Source organism: Rhinolophus sinicus, linkage group LG02, assembly GCF_036562045.2.
Source record: "Rhinolophus sinicus isolate RSC01 linkage group LG02, ASM3656204v1, whole genome shotgun sequence".
Classification (NCBI taxonomy): domain Eukaryota; kingdom Metazoa; phylum Chordata; class Mammalia; order Chiroptera; family Rhinolophidae; genus Rhinolophus; species Rhinolophus sinicus.
This window is the reverse complement of record NC_133752.1, coordinates 147560375-147576407: the sequence shown is the minus strand read 5'-3', so window position 1 is coordinate 147576407 and position 16033 is coordinate 147560375. Positions and strand designations below refer to the sequence as shown.

Genomic DNA, 16033 nt, shown 5'->3' with positions numbered 1-16033 from the left:
CCCACTCCCAAGAGCTGCTAGTCTCATGGGAGAATCTAGGGGGCATCGTAGTTTAGCATTCTTGGATTTTGTATCTGCCCCTCTCTCCTACATGAAAAGTTCTCCCCAAGAGAGTTATTCCCTGGTCAGAAGCTCCAGAATGTTAATTGCAATAGGACTCACCTGAGTATCTTGCTGAAACAGATTCTGGGTGGAGCTCTGAAGCTGAATTTCCAAAAAGCCCCCAGGTGATACTGCACAGACCACACTTTAAGTAGCCCCCTGTGGGGACAGAATCAGGAGTGCAGTTTCCAGGCTCTCGTCCTCATCCTCGCGTGGAAAGATGTTCACTGGGGTAGTAAATGGTCATCAACTGTGATTGGATGGCCATCAGCTGTGGCTAGTTGGCCGTCAGCTGTACCCACTGAGCCATTGGCCGCTAATATAACTGCTGTGGCTACCCTAGCAGCAGTTGGGGGCTAGCAAGAAGATGGTGGCTAAGCTAGCAAGCACTGATTGCAGTTAGCAGGGCGGATTGCAGCTAGCAAGTGGGGTTGGTTGGCAGAGAAGTGGATGGCAGGTTTCAGGTCGTGTGGTTCCTACTTCCTGTGTCTCCAACCCAGCCACCAGCAAGACTATAGTAGTATGACACCCTTTTAATTTGCTGTCACTTGGGAAATCACAGGAGGCTTAAACAGCATAATGTAAAAACTCTTTTGGGGAAACTGGCTGTGAAAGCTCTCCTTGAGAAGGGGAAGCAGGGGCCAACTTAGTGGCTCAGCTGAGGTTGCCGGTTCGATTCCCACTTGGGCCAGTGATCTGCGCCCTCTACAGCTAAGAACAAAAGCTCTTGCTGGAGCTGGGCTGCTATGGGCTACTGTGTGCTGCCATGACAGGCCGATGGCAAGCATGAGTGGCCAGCGGCCAGTGTGAACGGCCGGCAGCCAGGGAGAGCTGCTATGAGCAGCCGACTGCCTCAGCCAGGGAGAGTGCAAGGCTCATAACACCAGCATGGGCCAGGGAGCTGTGTCCTACACAACTAGACTGAGAAACAACCCAGCTTGAACTGGAGGGGGGGGAGGTGGAAGAAGGGGGCAAAATAAAAATAAAGTCAAGGAATTCATTTTTAAAAAGGGGGGGAAGCAGGACAGGTTTGAAGTAAAAGAGGGAGTCTGTGACTGAAAGATGGGTGAAGAGCACAAGTTATGACACCATCCAACTCCAGACATTTCCAAGAAATCACTAGGGTTGCGCCTGCAGCTTCTACCTCCATTTGATGAAGCTTGATTATCATCAACAGGTTGTGTTATAATTATTGGGTGGGTGCTTACCTCTTACTCTGTAACGTGAACTGGAGAGGAGGAACAGTGCTATGTGTATTCACATTCTGCCACCACCTCCCCCATACTGCTTATTTAACGTTCGTTGAACGGTTTTCACAATTTGCAGATTTTGGGGAGGCTGAAGTCCAGGCCTAGCGCACTCTCTACTAACTTCACCAGGGGGCGCGACGGCCCCGGCGACACGGCGATCGTGACCCACCGGCCTAAGTGCTCGGAGCGCTTAGCGGGCGGTCTCCACTGGCTCCTCCTTATGACCTGGGCGGGAAACCGAGGCAGCGCCGGAGCCGCTGCCCGAGACTTCTAAGATGGGCCGCCCCCCACTCTGGGAGGTGGGAACCATCACCGGAACTTGGGTGCCTGGAGCTCGGCCCGCCGCCCCTTACCGGGCGCCCTGGCAGGGGACGGTAACTAGGCGGCAGAGAACGGTAACCAGGCGCACATTGCCCGCCGGGCCCTGTTTGTTCTGGCGACGCGCCGCCGCTATTTGAGGCGGTTTTTATCTCCCAGAAACCAGCAAAACCCCAAGCGGAGTCTAGAGAAGATGAAAGGAGCCGAGGGGCCGGGAAGGGGAGGACCGCGGAGCTGCGGCGGGCGGGAGCTGGCACCGGACAGGCGGAGGCCGGGAGGCGAGAGGGCCAGACCTTGGGGGGTCCTGAGGAGCCTGCCGAGGGGGCGGGAAGCTGGGGTCCACTCGGGGCCGCCTCCTCTCGCAGGCCAGCTCCCAGGCGTCCCCCGCCCTCAGCCGCCCCAACCCCCTTGCCCAAGTCCGCCTCCCGCCATTGCCCTCAGCCCAGTGGAGCTGTCCTCGGAATGCGGATTTCTTCAAAGCTCCTTTGAAGCCGCGCCCAGCCGGAGGGCAGGAGATTTCGCACCTGGCCGGGGGCGGAAGGGCGGCAGAGTGGGGAGGGGGCTAGCTCCCCGAGTCCGCGCGGCTCGCCGCCTCGGACCCGCCGCCCCCTTTTCGCGGCTCTGGCGCCGCAGCGCCGCTCCCGAGCCCGCGAGGGGGACCGTGGGCCGAGGCGCCGCCGGCAGTTGGGCCCAGGCCGGTGCGTGTGGGCGGGGGGGGCTGGTGCGCCCCCTCAGCCCAGCGGGGGAGCTCTAGGGGGCAGGGGCCGCACAAAGCCCTATTGTGGCTAGGGGATGGCCGCCACAGAGTGGCTTTTGTTCCTCCGCTAACTCCGTGGCGGGCACGACTGATTGCAGGCCCGGGCAGGGGGCGGGTTACGTGCCAGGCTGGGGCCGCCCGCGGGGGGCCGCCCCTCGCCGGGGTTAGGGCCGCGGAGTAGTCTGCGCTGCGTCCGCGGGGCCGACGCTCCGCCCTGGTCCGCTAGGGTCCGTTGGTGCGGAATCGGAGAAAGCCAGGGAAGAAACCTGTCTTCCCAACTCTGCAGAGAGCTCTACGCGGTCGAAAACTGAACTCCGCTGGAGGGCCTGGCCCAGGAAGTATTCTACCGCGGACATAATGTGCAAACGGGCATGCTCCTGGGGAGTCTCCAGTTTGCCAATGAAAATCCCTGTGGCTCACCCTTCTCCCTTCCTCTTCCCATTTTCTCACCAGGACAGAATTTAAAATCGAACTTTTATTTATTAAATTAAAAAAAAAAGACTCCATGAGGGCATGATCCCTTTCCTTCCATAATATTACCCTCTCCCCAAGCCCCAGCGGCTTTAACCCTTTAACTTGAGGCCTCGAGGGAGCAGGAGACGGAAAAGGAGGATCCAAAGTCACAGGAAAGGCATTCAAAGGCACGAAGCGGCTTTAAAAGTCACTGGAGGTGGAGTTGGGAGCATCGGAAGTCCCAGGTTGGGGGCCTGTGTATGCACCCAAATCAGCTTGGGGACCTCGGTCCTCCTAGCTCTATAAATTCTTTCTCATGGCTTATAGGCACCAGCCTTGCGCAGTGCCTTGCCCAGAATAGGCACTCAATAAATACTTGATTTATTTGAATCTGATCCTAGAGCCTTCCCCACCTATTCTTCAGGAGAGGCACCTCCAAATCATTGTCCTGTTAGGTGGGCTTCCCCAAAGAGCCTAATATGGCAAGCTCTCCATAACCATGGCAACAACGGATTAGCCTGATGGGGTCATGGTGTGTGTGTGGGGGGGCAGTGGAAGAACCTGTTCTGGGGTCGAGGGAGCTGGGGTACATTCCAGTCCTCCCCTCCATAGGACTTGAGGTTTCACAGCTTCTGGCTGGGGGTGGGAATATTAGGGATCCCCTAACTGAGAGAGACCCCATAAACCCTCTAACAGAGATCTAGCTAACCAACCCTATTAGCAGAGATTCCATTAAAAGAGAAACCCCATTAACTGAGACCCTGGTATAGAAATTCTGTTAAGATCTCCAGTAACACTTTTTCTATACAGAAATGCACTTGTCTAAAATTTCCATAACAAAAATGGACCTCCTTCCCTCCCCAGCTCACTCTACCTGACCTGTCATCATAACTTAGATAAATAGAATTATTATTATTACTATTCATTTCTCTTGGAACATAGGGGTTAAATATACAAGGCTGGGGGCAGCCTCCCTGACCCTGGGGGTCACCCCATCTTTGGGATCAGATCCCCACTGGTCTGCCCCCCTTTTGGCACCCTGCTCCCTGCCAGGTCACTAACCCCAATCCCCCTAAATATGGTCCCTAATGAAGAGGCCACCAGGGGGCAATAAATTATCATCATCATCATCATTGTGTTTGTAAAAAGAATGCTCTGAGTCATGGAAAGCAATGGAATAAGAAGTTGGGAAGACTGAAGCCTGGAAACTAAGGGATAGTGGTAAATAAGCTTGGGAAGCAGAAAAGATGCATATCAAAGTCTTAGTGAGATGGAGAAATAAAATGTTGGGAGCCCAAATGAAAAGAAAGAGGGTTGTGGTGGTAAAAGCAGAGGAGAGAGAAGCTGTGAGCAGGGACGAGGAAGAGTTTAGGAAGCCAGAGTGCAGAAATCAGGTACAAGGTGAGGGCCTAAGATGAGTTTGCGGAATGGGCTCATGGCAAAGGGAAACGGTGAGCTTGAGGGGGCATGCAGGAAGATACCCAGGCCCAGAGTGGCCAGGGGAGAGATGAATGAGAGCCCCAAAGGGCAGCATGCATGGGGCAAAGGCAGTGAGGGGCAAGCAGTGGTCCACAGAGCCAGGAGAGGCTGGCAAGCAGCCCTGGGGCTGGAACCCTCCATCCAGCTCAGATCTCCAGCAGGTTGCTCTGCTCCGGGCTGCCTTCAGGAGCTTTCTCTGGGGGTGCTGGAGAGGCTGAAGGTCGGGGCGTCTGACTGGCCTCCTCTTCCCCAGTGCTGCGACCCTCCCCCAGCTCCTTGGGGCCACTGGGTGGGGGGCCTGGGCCTGGCTCGCCATGGGTGCGTTGGTGTTTGCTCAGGTGGTCACTCCTGGTAAAGCGCTTGGAGCAGAGCAGGCAGGTGAACTTTTTCTCCCGGGTGTGAGTGCGCACGTGGCGTTCCAACTCGTCAGAACGGGTGAACCTCTTGCCGCAGAAGAGCCAGTTGCAGACGAAGGGCCTCTCACCCGTGTGCCAGCGCAAGTGGGCCTTCAGGTGTGAGGCCTTGCCATACACCTTGCCGCAGCCAGGGATGTGGCAGCTGTGGATGGGCTTCTTCCGCAGCCCAGCTGCTGCTGCCCCCAGGCGCTCTAGCTCCTGGCAGTTGGGGCAGTCACAGGAAGAGCGCCCTGCTCCACTGCCCCCATATCCACCACTGCCCCCTGTGCCTGCACCCCGAGGGGGTTTGGCTCCACCACTCCCCTCCAGCTGCCCACTATTGCCCACTGCCTTGGGTTTATAGACATCTTGGGGTAAGACATGCTGGGGCCCTGGTTGCAGGAGGTGGGGAGCTGGGTAGGGGGCTGGATTAAGGGGGGCAAAGTCAGATGGGTAGGTGGGTAGCTGGGGGTTCAATGGAGGCTGAGCAGGGCCTGTGGGCAGTGTCCCTTGCAGCCCATCACCCTGGCCCTGCCCACCACCTAGCCAGTTGCCCCCAGGGTGCATGTCCCACCAAGGTGTAGGAGCATTGCCTGGGCCTGGTGAGATGCCTGCATGGATGCCTGCCTTGTACCAGGAGCCGTAGGGGTGTGCCATGTCCAGAGAAGTGTAGACACTGGGCAGGCAGTCAGAAGAGCTGTGCCCCTTGGGCACTAGTAGCCCAGGATCCTGGGTGCCTGTGGGCCCAGGGAATGAGTGAGAAAAGGGAGGGTAGTCATTGGCATAGCCCGAGGTGGGTGCTGGTGGACTGCCTGCAGGTGAGAGGAGCCCATTGGTGCTTGAAAAGGGGGCTGGGTAGGCATCCCCCATGGTTTTGGGGGATGAAAGATCACTGCCCACAGAGTATGGCTTCTTTGTGCCTGCTTTGCCCAGTGTCGTTGAGTCCCGCAGAGGGCTGGAGCCACCAAATTTGCTGCACGCTGCTGTCAGCATGGCCAGGGGACTGGAGCCATAGTGAGCTTCCTCCTGGGAAGAGAGGGAAGGAACACTGCTTAGGGGAGAGGAGGAGAATGCAGAGGGAAGGGCAAACTTTAGAACTGCGACCTAGAGACATGGAGAAGAGACCAGAAGGGTCAGGAAAGAACTGAAGAGAACGGGGAATTAGAGGTAAGAGGGGGGCCGGTGAGGACGGTCCCAGGGCAAAGCTCAGATGGCATTGTGAAAGGAGAGCAGAGGCCCAAGACTACAGCCTAGCACCCCAACCCAGGAGGCAGGAAGTACAGTTCACTGTGGAGTAGCTGGGTGTGCAAGGGCCTCCAAGGAACAGGAGAAAATCTCTTAAATAACTGTGAGAAGAGCTAGGGATAGAGTCAGCACCTGGATGAGGTAAGAATTAGGAACGCTGACTCCTGGGAGTGGGTTCATAGCAGAGGCCATGGTGAGGGACTTGCAGAGGAAAGCAGAGGCTCAAAGAGCAGCATGGGAAGGAGAAATATTAGGGGACTGTAGTTGCCCTCATTCCAGATTTCCCCAGCGTTACCCCATATTCCACTTCCTGTCTCCGCTTCATCTCCTGGCTAAAGCAGTGGCCTGGTCTCCCTGAGGCCTCGTCCTTATGTCCCTGGTAAGGAATCTCTTGGCAGGGACTCTGGGGCTGAGGAGCAAGAGGAAGCGACTGTGGAGACACTGGGACATTGAGAGGGAACAGGGCTGTAGCCAAGCCAGGACTGTGGCTGAGGCAAGAATGTCTTTCAAGCGGGCACTGGGCACCTCCTGCTTTGTGGAGCCAGCTGGTACCCCTTTTGGAGAGCTGGAAGAACCTGAAGTCCTCAGGAATTGGGGTAGCTAAGATACTGGCTCACAGCCACACCCCTGCATGCCTCAATGTCCCCTAACACGTAGCCCATGTAGCTGGTCTCTCTTCACCATTCCAACACAGCACGTGAAGGAAGATATGTAAATGCAGAGCATGGAGGTCTTCTAGAAACACAGAATGCCCTTAGTGCCCAGCCTGCTGCTACTACCAGGCCAGACCCATTGAGATCACCATCACTGGGGAGCTCCTGATACCCCTCCCTGAGTCAGCCTCGGCACATTCCGGGAGGAGATGCGCTCCAGAATCCCATGCATCCATTACTGAGAATCCCACCAAAAAAGATGTCCTCAAAAGCTGACCCTGGACAGTTCCCTGACTGGGGTCCTCAAAAGCTGATATACCTGGTGCCTTCCTGGTAAAAGACCCCAAGAACTCAGCGTTCCCAGGCCTGTGTGCTAGCTCCTAGCATGTGGGTATGGTAACAGTCCCCAAGTAGGTCTGCAGTGAGGGGCGTATGCAGTCACCACGCCTGCACTGCTCCCCAGGTGCAAACTGCCGCCGCCCCCTCATCCCCCCGCCCAATTACTCAGGTCCTGAGGTCCTGTTGACCCCATGGACATGGACGCCCAAATCTGAGCCACCAAAAGCTTTCTCAAATCTGGCCATGGGAAAAACTCTGGTCTTTCCCAAACTGAGGGTGGGCTAGAGCAGGGTAGCTGTTAGGGCAGGAGCCCAATCCCAGCAGAAAGGAGAGGTAGAAACATGGCGTGTGAAGGGGAGAAGCAGAGACCCAGAGACACGGGAGCAAAGCACCCAGCACAAAGTCAAGAACTGACATAAAAGCCTCCAAGGATGGGGGAAGGGGAACAGAGGGGAAACTGGCATTAGGGGGCAGAAATGGGCAGGGACCCAAAAGAGCAGAAAGGTAAAACAAAAGGGAGCGAATGAGAGGAAAGCAGTATAAACAAAGAGAGGTGATAGAAAGAGACCAGGCTAAGAAGGCAAAGGAAAACAGAGGAAAAGAAAGGAGGAAGAGAAAAGGGTGGGGGAAGGAGGAGGAGGACGACGAAGAAGGCAGATTTCCTACCTAAGAAAACCACCACAGGGCTGGGCCCCAGAAAACCCCCAGACCAGGCCACTCCTCCAGCCTTCTCCCCCTGACCACCCCCTCCCCCTCTGCCCAGCCCGGCCCGGCTCCGTTGGTTTCCCTGCGGTCGGTTTATTTTTAAAAACGCCGACGCCGTCCCCCCCGCCCGGCCCTCACACTGTGGCCACAGGGGCCTCAGCCAAGCCTAGGGACCCCACCCAGCTGTGGGGAGGAAAGGAGGGGTGAAAGAAGGCAAGCAGCCCTAGGCCAACAGGAGACCCCAGCCCTGAGGAGCGGAGGCCCCCAGGGCCTCTGAGAGCAGAGGAAAGGAGTAAAGCACCAGGCCCTCTCAGAATGTTCTAGAGGCCAAGAGAGCTGGGCCCCTGGCTAAGTTTCACCACAGCCTCAGTTTCCTTCTCTTGCTGCTTGTGCTTGAGAACTAGGGAGAGGGTCCTGATGAAGGGTTCTAAATATGAGCTCCCATACCTAATTAAATGCATTACCTTCCTGGGGACCCAGGAGTCCCACCTTCCAGTTGTTTTTCCTCCTACCTCTACCCACCATCTGCTAAAAACAACAAAAAGGCAGGCTTAAAGTATCAAAGGGGAAGCCTCTGGAGAAGGAACAATGTGAGGAGCTGTCCCAGCTCTGTCACCCAGATGTGCAGCCCGGGAAGGGAGCCCCTCTCTCCAGGTTGCTCACTGGGCCCAGCTGACCTCCCACTGGACTGCTCGCTGCACTCCTGAGGGCCAACTGACCATCAGTTCTGAGTACCCAAGGTCCCAGTTTCCAGTTCTTCACTTCTTCAGCCTCCTCCCAAGTTGCTTAGTTCTCTCCCAACTTCCGATTCTTCATCCCCCACCTCGCCCCCACCCCCATTTCTCCCTCCTCCCTATTCCCCTGCATTTCACTCAGCCCAGGTGAGAGCCTCCCATCAAGCAGCAGCTGCTTCCCTCTCTTGAACCCCAAGTTCCTCCCACTGCCAAAGAGCCCACCCATACGAGGTGGAGGGCTTCCTGGTGGTGGTGGCTGGCAGAGGGAAGGTTAAGGGCCCAGGTGCCCAAAACTTGGTGAAAGAGACAGAGGGACTGGAATGCCTTTTATGTTGGGGCATCTCTAGCTCACAGGAAATGAGGGACATGGAGGCCCAGTTTTCACGACACACTCCTCCTGCCAAGTGCTATGCCAGTCCTGTGTCTTTCCAGCAGGCCTTTGGGTCAGCCCTTCCCCCAGGCACCAATGCCACGCTGGCAACTTTGGCATGATGCCCACACCTACTGACACTGCCCCTGCCTTGGGTGGACCCAGGATTTCCATGCACCTTAGTCCTCCAGCTTCCTTAAGACCAAACACAGGGTTTCAATGATGGCTCAATATAGAGTCTAGTGGGGAGATGGCAGGGTGAGCAGTCTGCCATCATTGCAGCAGGGGTAGAGCCCAACACCTGGGGACCCCTGACTGAGAACAGAGCAGTGACAAGGGACAGGGTGTCCATCCCATTGGCTCGCATGTCATTTGCTGAAACTCAGTCACAAATTCAGTATCTCCCAGCCTGACACATATACACCAATCCTCACGTGGACTAACAGACACGCAGATGTCCCAGCTTGTACACACACATATACCTGTGCTCTCACAAAGCCAGCCATGCATGCAGACACTGGTTTACTTTCTAACACTTACACTCAGGCCAATGAACACAGGCATTAAGCTCCCACTCCATCTCACACACACCTCTCCTACAGGCTGAATGTGTGGACTTCCTGTTTGGCCCATCACCCCTGGGACCTGGGCTAAGGCACTGGGAACAGAGACAGGGGCTCCTGAGGGGCCCGAGAATATGGAAGGTTCAAGGCTACTGAAGGGGGTTGACTGAGGGAGGGCTCTCTGGCCAAATTCCTATGGGCGGACTTAGAAAGCATGACAGAGATGGTGACAGAGAAACAGTCAGAGACCCAGAAGCAGGGAGAATTCAGAATGTTCAAACAGGCTCTGAGTAGCTGTGAGTCCCCCTTCCAACTATGTGCCATGAGTACCCCAGAAGACCTGGTAGAGTCAGATTTCTCAAGACCCCAAACCCTGACCCCATGGTACCCTAGTACCCTCCATCCCCAGTGCCAGAGGCAAGGGATGCTGGGGTCCGAGCCTGGAGGGGAAGTGGCCTAGTCCGCCCTGGAGCCTCCCACTCCCAAAATAGAGCTGAGTTTGTCTTTGGCTGAAAGCTAAATATTTGTGAGCCGGGCAGGCGGCCTCAGACCCTGGCCCTCCTCCTTGGTTCCCTCTCAGGCCGGGGCCCAGTTCCTCTGGTCAACGCCCCCACACATGCACAGGACTGCCCTTCTCCCTTTTCTCATAGCCCACCTCCTCTCCTGCACACACCAGCCTAGAGGCCCAGCCCCCTCCCCACCTACAAACCAGACAAGATGCAGGTCAGGCTAAGAGTTCCAGGAGACAAGAGCCCCTAGGAGCTGTACCCAATTTCCGCTTTGTGCCCACTCAACTAGTCCTATCACCTTCTCTCTCTCCTCCTGTGTGCCACCAGCTTAGCTATCTCCCACACTTCTTTCCACTCCCCCCTCCACTTGCTCCTTTCTCCATCCCTTTTCCATCCTACTCCTTGGACTGCTCTCTGATCCCCTCCCCCTTTCTCCTGCCCTTTGCTCCCCTCCTCCTGTGACCCTACTCCTCTCTCTTCATCTGAGAGTCCCCTGAAAGTGACAAGCACCACAGCAACTGTCTGTGTGAGTTGGGAGGTGGGGGACAGGCAGGGATTAGAACCATTAAGATTGCGGCTGGTATCCTGGGGGGAGGAGGGGGCAGTTACCTCAAGCAGGGAGGACGCCATCCTGAGGCTGGGGACCAGGTCCCAAGGAGCCAGGCAGATGGAGAGAGCCGAGCCGTAGGGAGAGGGAGAGGGAGAGGGAGGGAGAATGGGAGAATGGGAGAGAAGAGATCTAAAGTTAGAAGGGACTGGGGGGTGGGGGGTGGGGGGGGCTGCTCTCTGTCTGTAGGGATCCACCCTCTAATTACAGCTTTCCCAGCGGAGAAGCCTCCGGATCCAATGAGCAGGGCGAGAGAGGGAGGCAGAGGGTCCAAATTTCCTGCTCCATTTGCTGAGCTCCCCAAAGAAGGGATCTGGGCGGGAGAAGAGAAACAGGGCTCCCAGGGAAGGGGTGGAAGGAGAAGGGGGATAAGGACATGGGCAAGTTGTCAGCACATCCTGGGGGGAGCTGAGGGGAAGATCTGAGGGTAGGTGGGCCCAGGTGTCCCACACCCCGCCCTCAGCAATCCCATGGGCATCTGTGGGCACCCCTCCCAGAGCTCCCCAGTATCAGATACCTTGGGGATCTGGGGCTGTGTGTCCTGGGTCTCTCCTCTCTGGAGGTCTGGCAGTGGGAGTGCAGGCAGGAGGTGGCCTGAGAGTCCTGGGATGGCTCGGTGCTTCTCCTAGGCCAGCTGCACTCCTGTTCCCACTCGGGCTCCGATCCTACAATCCTACTGACTCCAGACTTCTGGCTTCTGCTCGGCTGCTGCTGCTTCTGCTGCTGCAGCTCCTGCTGCTGCTGAGGCTGCCGCCGCTGCTGCCGCTGAGGGAAGGAACAGGAGGGAAAAGGAACAAACCCCAAACCACTAATTAGAGATCCAGGGGGGGGATGGGGGATTGGGGACGACACTCACACAGAGAGACTGGAACACACTGACATACATACTCATGGACAAACACAGGATGATACATGCACATGTACACACACAGAGCTGTGGACACAGCCACTGTCATGAATGAATGCAGACAAACTCACACACAAATGAGCTCAGTGACATGGCTGGAGGCACACAGACCACATGCACACCAAGTTGACCAGAGATGCTTGCTTCTCCAGTCACCCACCTCCTGATCAGAAGAGCAGTGTGTATGTGCGTGTGTGTGCACGTGTACATGTGTGTCATGAAAAACAGGAGGAAGAGTGTGTTCTGGGGTGAAGGGTCCTGCTGCCCAAGCTTTTAGGGTCATTGAAGTAGGTTCTAGAGCAAGGCCTGGAGGAAGCAACCGAGAGTGAGGGAGGGGTTGGCACAGGCTTGGGGGTTCCTCAGTCTTCCTCCCAATGCCTCAGTTTCACTCCTAGGAAGAGGCACCTAGGCCTACTTCACTCTGTGGGGCAGAACCTGGATCTTCTGATTCTGAGAAAATTTAAGGCAGGTCATTGGGTCAACTCATCCAACCCCTTTGGATTAAGCCCCCCAAAAGCTATGCCCTAGCTTTCATCACTTCTTGCCAATTACCCTCCCCAGGCCTTTCTTGGCCACTCATCAAATCTCCATCCTTTGATAGATAGTTCTCATGAGTGAGCGTGTTTTCCTGGGAGGGGGCTCCTGGTCCCCTTTCTCATTGCCATGCATCAATTTCCCTCTGCAGCAGGAAGAATTGAAGTTAGAGCTTGAGCAGGACTTCCCAACTTTGACTTCTCATCAAAATGGGGAAGAAGAAAAGGAAGGTCAACTAGGTTGGGAGAGGGAAACCAAAAAGTCTATTAACTGAAACCTGGGTCTTAAGGTAAATTTGTGGGAGAGAAAGGACTGGGCAGCCAAGTGGTAGAACCAGCATCTCTCCCTCAGAGGGGCCCAGCCAGCTGGGGTTGTTTTACAAGTTATTCCCCAACACACCCTTCTCCCCTCTGCCAGCCCTGCCCATTAAAGGAATGGAGCCCTGTCCTTTCCTTCCCACCCCCCCAACTCCCAACACAGTCCCCTCACTTTCTCTTTCTGAGTGCCCACTTCCTTGCTCCTTTTGCTCTCCCAGCTCTCCAAGGAAAAAGTGGGGAGGGGTAAGGAGCTGATGGAAGTCCAGGGAGGGTTAATGAAGCTTAACCAGCAGGCAGGATCAAAGTTCAGGGCAGGACCCAGGAGTTCTGGATTCCAGCCCCAAGATTTGGTTTCCCCCATGGAAACCTGTGGGTCACATTTTGGGGGAGGGGGTTAGGGAACCAGGATGACTGGCAGACAAAGGAAAAGAAGCAAAAGAAGAAACACAGACAGGCCAGAAAGACCCCGAGACACACAGAGCAAATGAAACGGTCCGAGAGAATAAGAGACACTATGGGATATAACAGAGAGAAAAAAGGAAATCAGAAGACCAGGTATGTGGCTTTAAAAAACCAGAGAGCAGAAAAATCTAAAAAGGAAAAGAAACCGATCCAGAGGAACAAAGATGAGGAGACAATGGTTTTGAGAAAGGACAGGACAGGGAAAATAGCTGGAGGCCTGCTCAGGTCCGGAGGAGGCAGAGGGTTAAAGCGGCCAGGCAGGTGGGGGGGCGGGGACGGAGTATAAATAGCGCATAATTGTGTCCGATGATTACACGGGCCACCCCACCCGTCTGCCCAAGAGGAAGTGCCCGTGGTGGGGTGTCCCGTGACCTTGCAGTCTCCCCCTGGTGGGGGGCATCTGAGCCTGAGGTGCCAGATGGATTTCTGCCCCCCCTGCCATCCCCACACCAGAAGTTGGGAAGAGGATGGGGAAGCCTTGGAGAAGTGACTGTGCCAGCAGAAAAACCCAAAGCTAGTTAGGTCAGGCAGGCAACTGAGGAAGAAGAGAAAAGTCTAGACTTCAGAGAAGAAATGGCAGGTGAGAGAGGTGTTACAGTAGGGATCAAACTAGATTGGGGAGGAAAGGAAGAGATTGAAGGGTATAAAGAGGAATGATGAAAGGATAAAAAGAGGTGCAGAGTTGGGGAGAGGAGATGGACGGCAAGGAGGGTCAACCTCCTTCACTTCCTTTGGGGGCCTTAAACCCAAGTCCTACCTGGGACGGGGCAGGAGTGCTGGGGAAAGAAAAGAAAGGAGCAGCGTCCCCAGGAAGATGTGAGCCAGGGCCCCTGATGTGTCAACCCCAATAGGACAGTGCCTGGACATAGAGACCCGTCCCAAAGGTCTGTCCAAAGCCAGGCCGAGGGGCTACCTGAAGCCCCCAGCTGCCTCTCTCAGGACCCTGGGTTCTGACTTCTTCCACACCCTTTTTAAAAATAGTCCTGCAGCCCTGCAGAGGCCCTGGTATTCCTGGGTCTAGACCCCCCAAACCCCTCCCAGTGCCCCCAAGGGCTGGGAGCAGCAACTGGGAGCCCTGACCCAGGACCTGCCTCCACCCTCACAGGCCTCCCTCAGCCCAGCCTCCCAGGGGGTGGGGCAGCCCAGGCAGAGGCGCCATGTGGCAGGGGCGGGTAGAGGCTGCGGCTCTGGTCCTTCCAGTATAAACCCCCTAGGCATCTGGTTTCTATCCACCACCCCACCACCCTGGGGGCCCCTCAGCCTCCGCCCATGGCCACCCAGACGCTGAGCTCCCAGAGATGGACACCCCTGAAGGAAGGGGTGGGACGATGCCTTTCTGATCTCTCAACCCCAGGACTGGGCTGAACCACAGGGACCGCTCCCTTCCCTCCCTTCCCTAGAAGAATCAGGGTGGGATTTCTAGGTTAGAGGGGGTTGAATATGGAACCTGCCTCAGTTCTCTTTAGATCTTTTTGGAATGATCAGTGGGGATGGAGAGTGAAAATTGGGGAGAGTGGGATACTTCTGACCCCCTACTCCTCAGGGAAGCTGCCTCCTTCCATACCACTGCCCTCTGCCCACCTCCCAGGCTGGGCTTCTCTGAAAGCCCTAATCCAAAGGGACTCCTAGTCTTTCCTTTGTTGTTATTATAGAAGGTTTGGCTCCCCTAGAGAGAATCTCCTGTGAACAGTGAACAGAGCTGCTGAAATAAAATAAAGATTGACACATACGCTAATACAGAGCTAATGAGTGACACACTTTCAAATGCTCACTTGCACACATGCTGAATGATAAACATATATATACTCTGCAGGCACCTGCGTTGATACACACTGAAATATGCACATACACTTTACAGATGATGCTTACACCAAGACACTTACTCTAACCGCCAATCACAAGATGCACATACCAGTGGACATACCTGCAGAGACTCACAGCCGCCTAGAACCCCCCACACAAGGACTTGTATAGACTCAATCATCCGCAGTTACAATATGGCAAATGTCCCACACATACACACAGGCGTAGCATCACAATCTACAGCTCTAGGGATCCCTGAGCTCTCCTAGAGGAGATTTAGGAACCTCTCTTCCTATAAGAACCTGGGGTTAAGGGTGACGTGGAGGGCATTTCCAGACCTACGAATTGCTGCCTGCAACTCCTACTAGTGTAGGAACCTCCAGTGTACCTTTAGGGGACTCACTGATCTTTTACTCCCCACATCCACCGGAGTTCAGAGACCCTGATGGCCCCAGAGAACACCCTGGCCCTGGGGACACCCCCCACCCCCGCATGGCATCCCCACCCCCATCCAGACCCCCCCTGCTCTGCGGCCCTGCTGACTCATCTCTCCCTCTGTGGAGCTCCCCAACCACAGGGGCCTGGAAGAGAAACTTGGAAAGTTGCGCTCACGTCCCAGGCCCCTGGTCTGGCCACTACCCACCCCCCGATACACCCAGGCCCAACCCTTGTCTCCAGTGGAGACACTGGTGATATAGTACACAGAGGGGACAGGAAAGAAGGCTTCCAAACATAGGGAAACAGAAAGACAAAGGGAGAGGCCTAAGGGAAAACAGAGATGGTGGGAATACAGATAAGAGAGCCTGAGGGACAGCTGCTAATCTGATAGGGTTCTCCAAAAGCCAAAGGGCTGGGGACCAGGGAAACTCACTCCTTGGGTGGGGGAAGATCCGCTCGTGGCTTTGGGATGTGGACGCTGCCCAGTGCCTTGACCTAGCTAGCATTCTAAGCCTAGGCGCAGGGAGCTTGGGGAAGGGGATCCAATTCTGGGAGGAAAAGCTGAAGACACAGGGAAGAAGGGAAGCTTTTAAGAGGCCAGCAACCTCTGTGTAGGACAGCTTGGAAAAAGTGCTTTCCACCCCATATACTGTGCACGTTTACTCATACACATATATGCACACCTCAACTCTCTCCCTAGGTCGCCTGGTTCCCTCTTCCAGGACCAGGGCTACAGGACAGGAATCCTGGTACTCTCCCTGGCTCCCCTCTGCTCTGAGCCTCCATTTTCTTAGTTGACATTTGAGCCCTGAGATAATATAGTAGCTCCAGAGGAGGCAGATCAGAATCAGAAAGAGAAGTGCTATGGGAGAGGGAAGAAGGAGCAAGTATGGCAGAAGACAAAGAGGAAAACGGAGAGAAGGGGAAGTCTGAGACTTGATCTGAAACAAGGGAGCCTGCCCTGGGTGGGTTTCATATGGTCAGCATTGAACTCTGGGCATCTCAAGGAAATGACTCTTTGTAAAAAATAAACCCTGGAATCTGAAACATGAAATATATTAGTGTCTTTAAAATAAGAGAACTTGGGGTGATG

General features: G+C 55.4%; 1 protein-coding gene across 2 annotated transcripts; it reads right to left on the bottom strand.

Annotated features, from left to right (window-relative positions):
• Positions 1-2864: 2864 nt before the first annotated feature.
• SP7 (Sp7 transcription factor) lies at positions 2865-11277 on the bottom strand. Of its 2 annotated transcripts, XM_019724462.2 has the most exons (3): positions 10997-11277; positions 10482-10509; positions 2865-5780 (listed from the first exon to the last, which is right to left on the bottom strand). In XM_019724462.2, exons 2-3 carry the CDS (start codon positions 10500-10502, stop codon positions 4506-4508), a joined length of 1296 nt encoding a protein of 431 aa, XP_019580021.1. In that variant the 5' UTR covers positions 10503-10509; positions 10997-11277; the 3' UTR covers positions 2865-4505. The 2 variants fall into 2 exon arrangements, with proteins under 2 accessions (XP_019580021.1, XP_074181732.1); XM_074325631.1 differs by lacking the exon at positions 10482-10509.
• Between the last annotated feature and the right edge of the window lie 4756 nt (positions 11278-16033).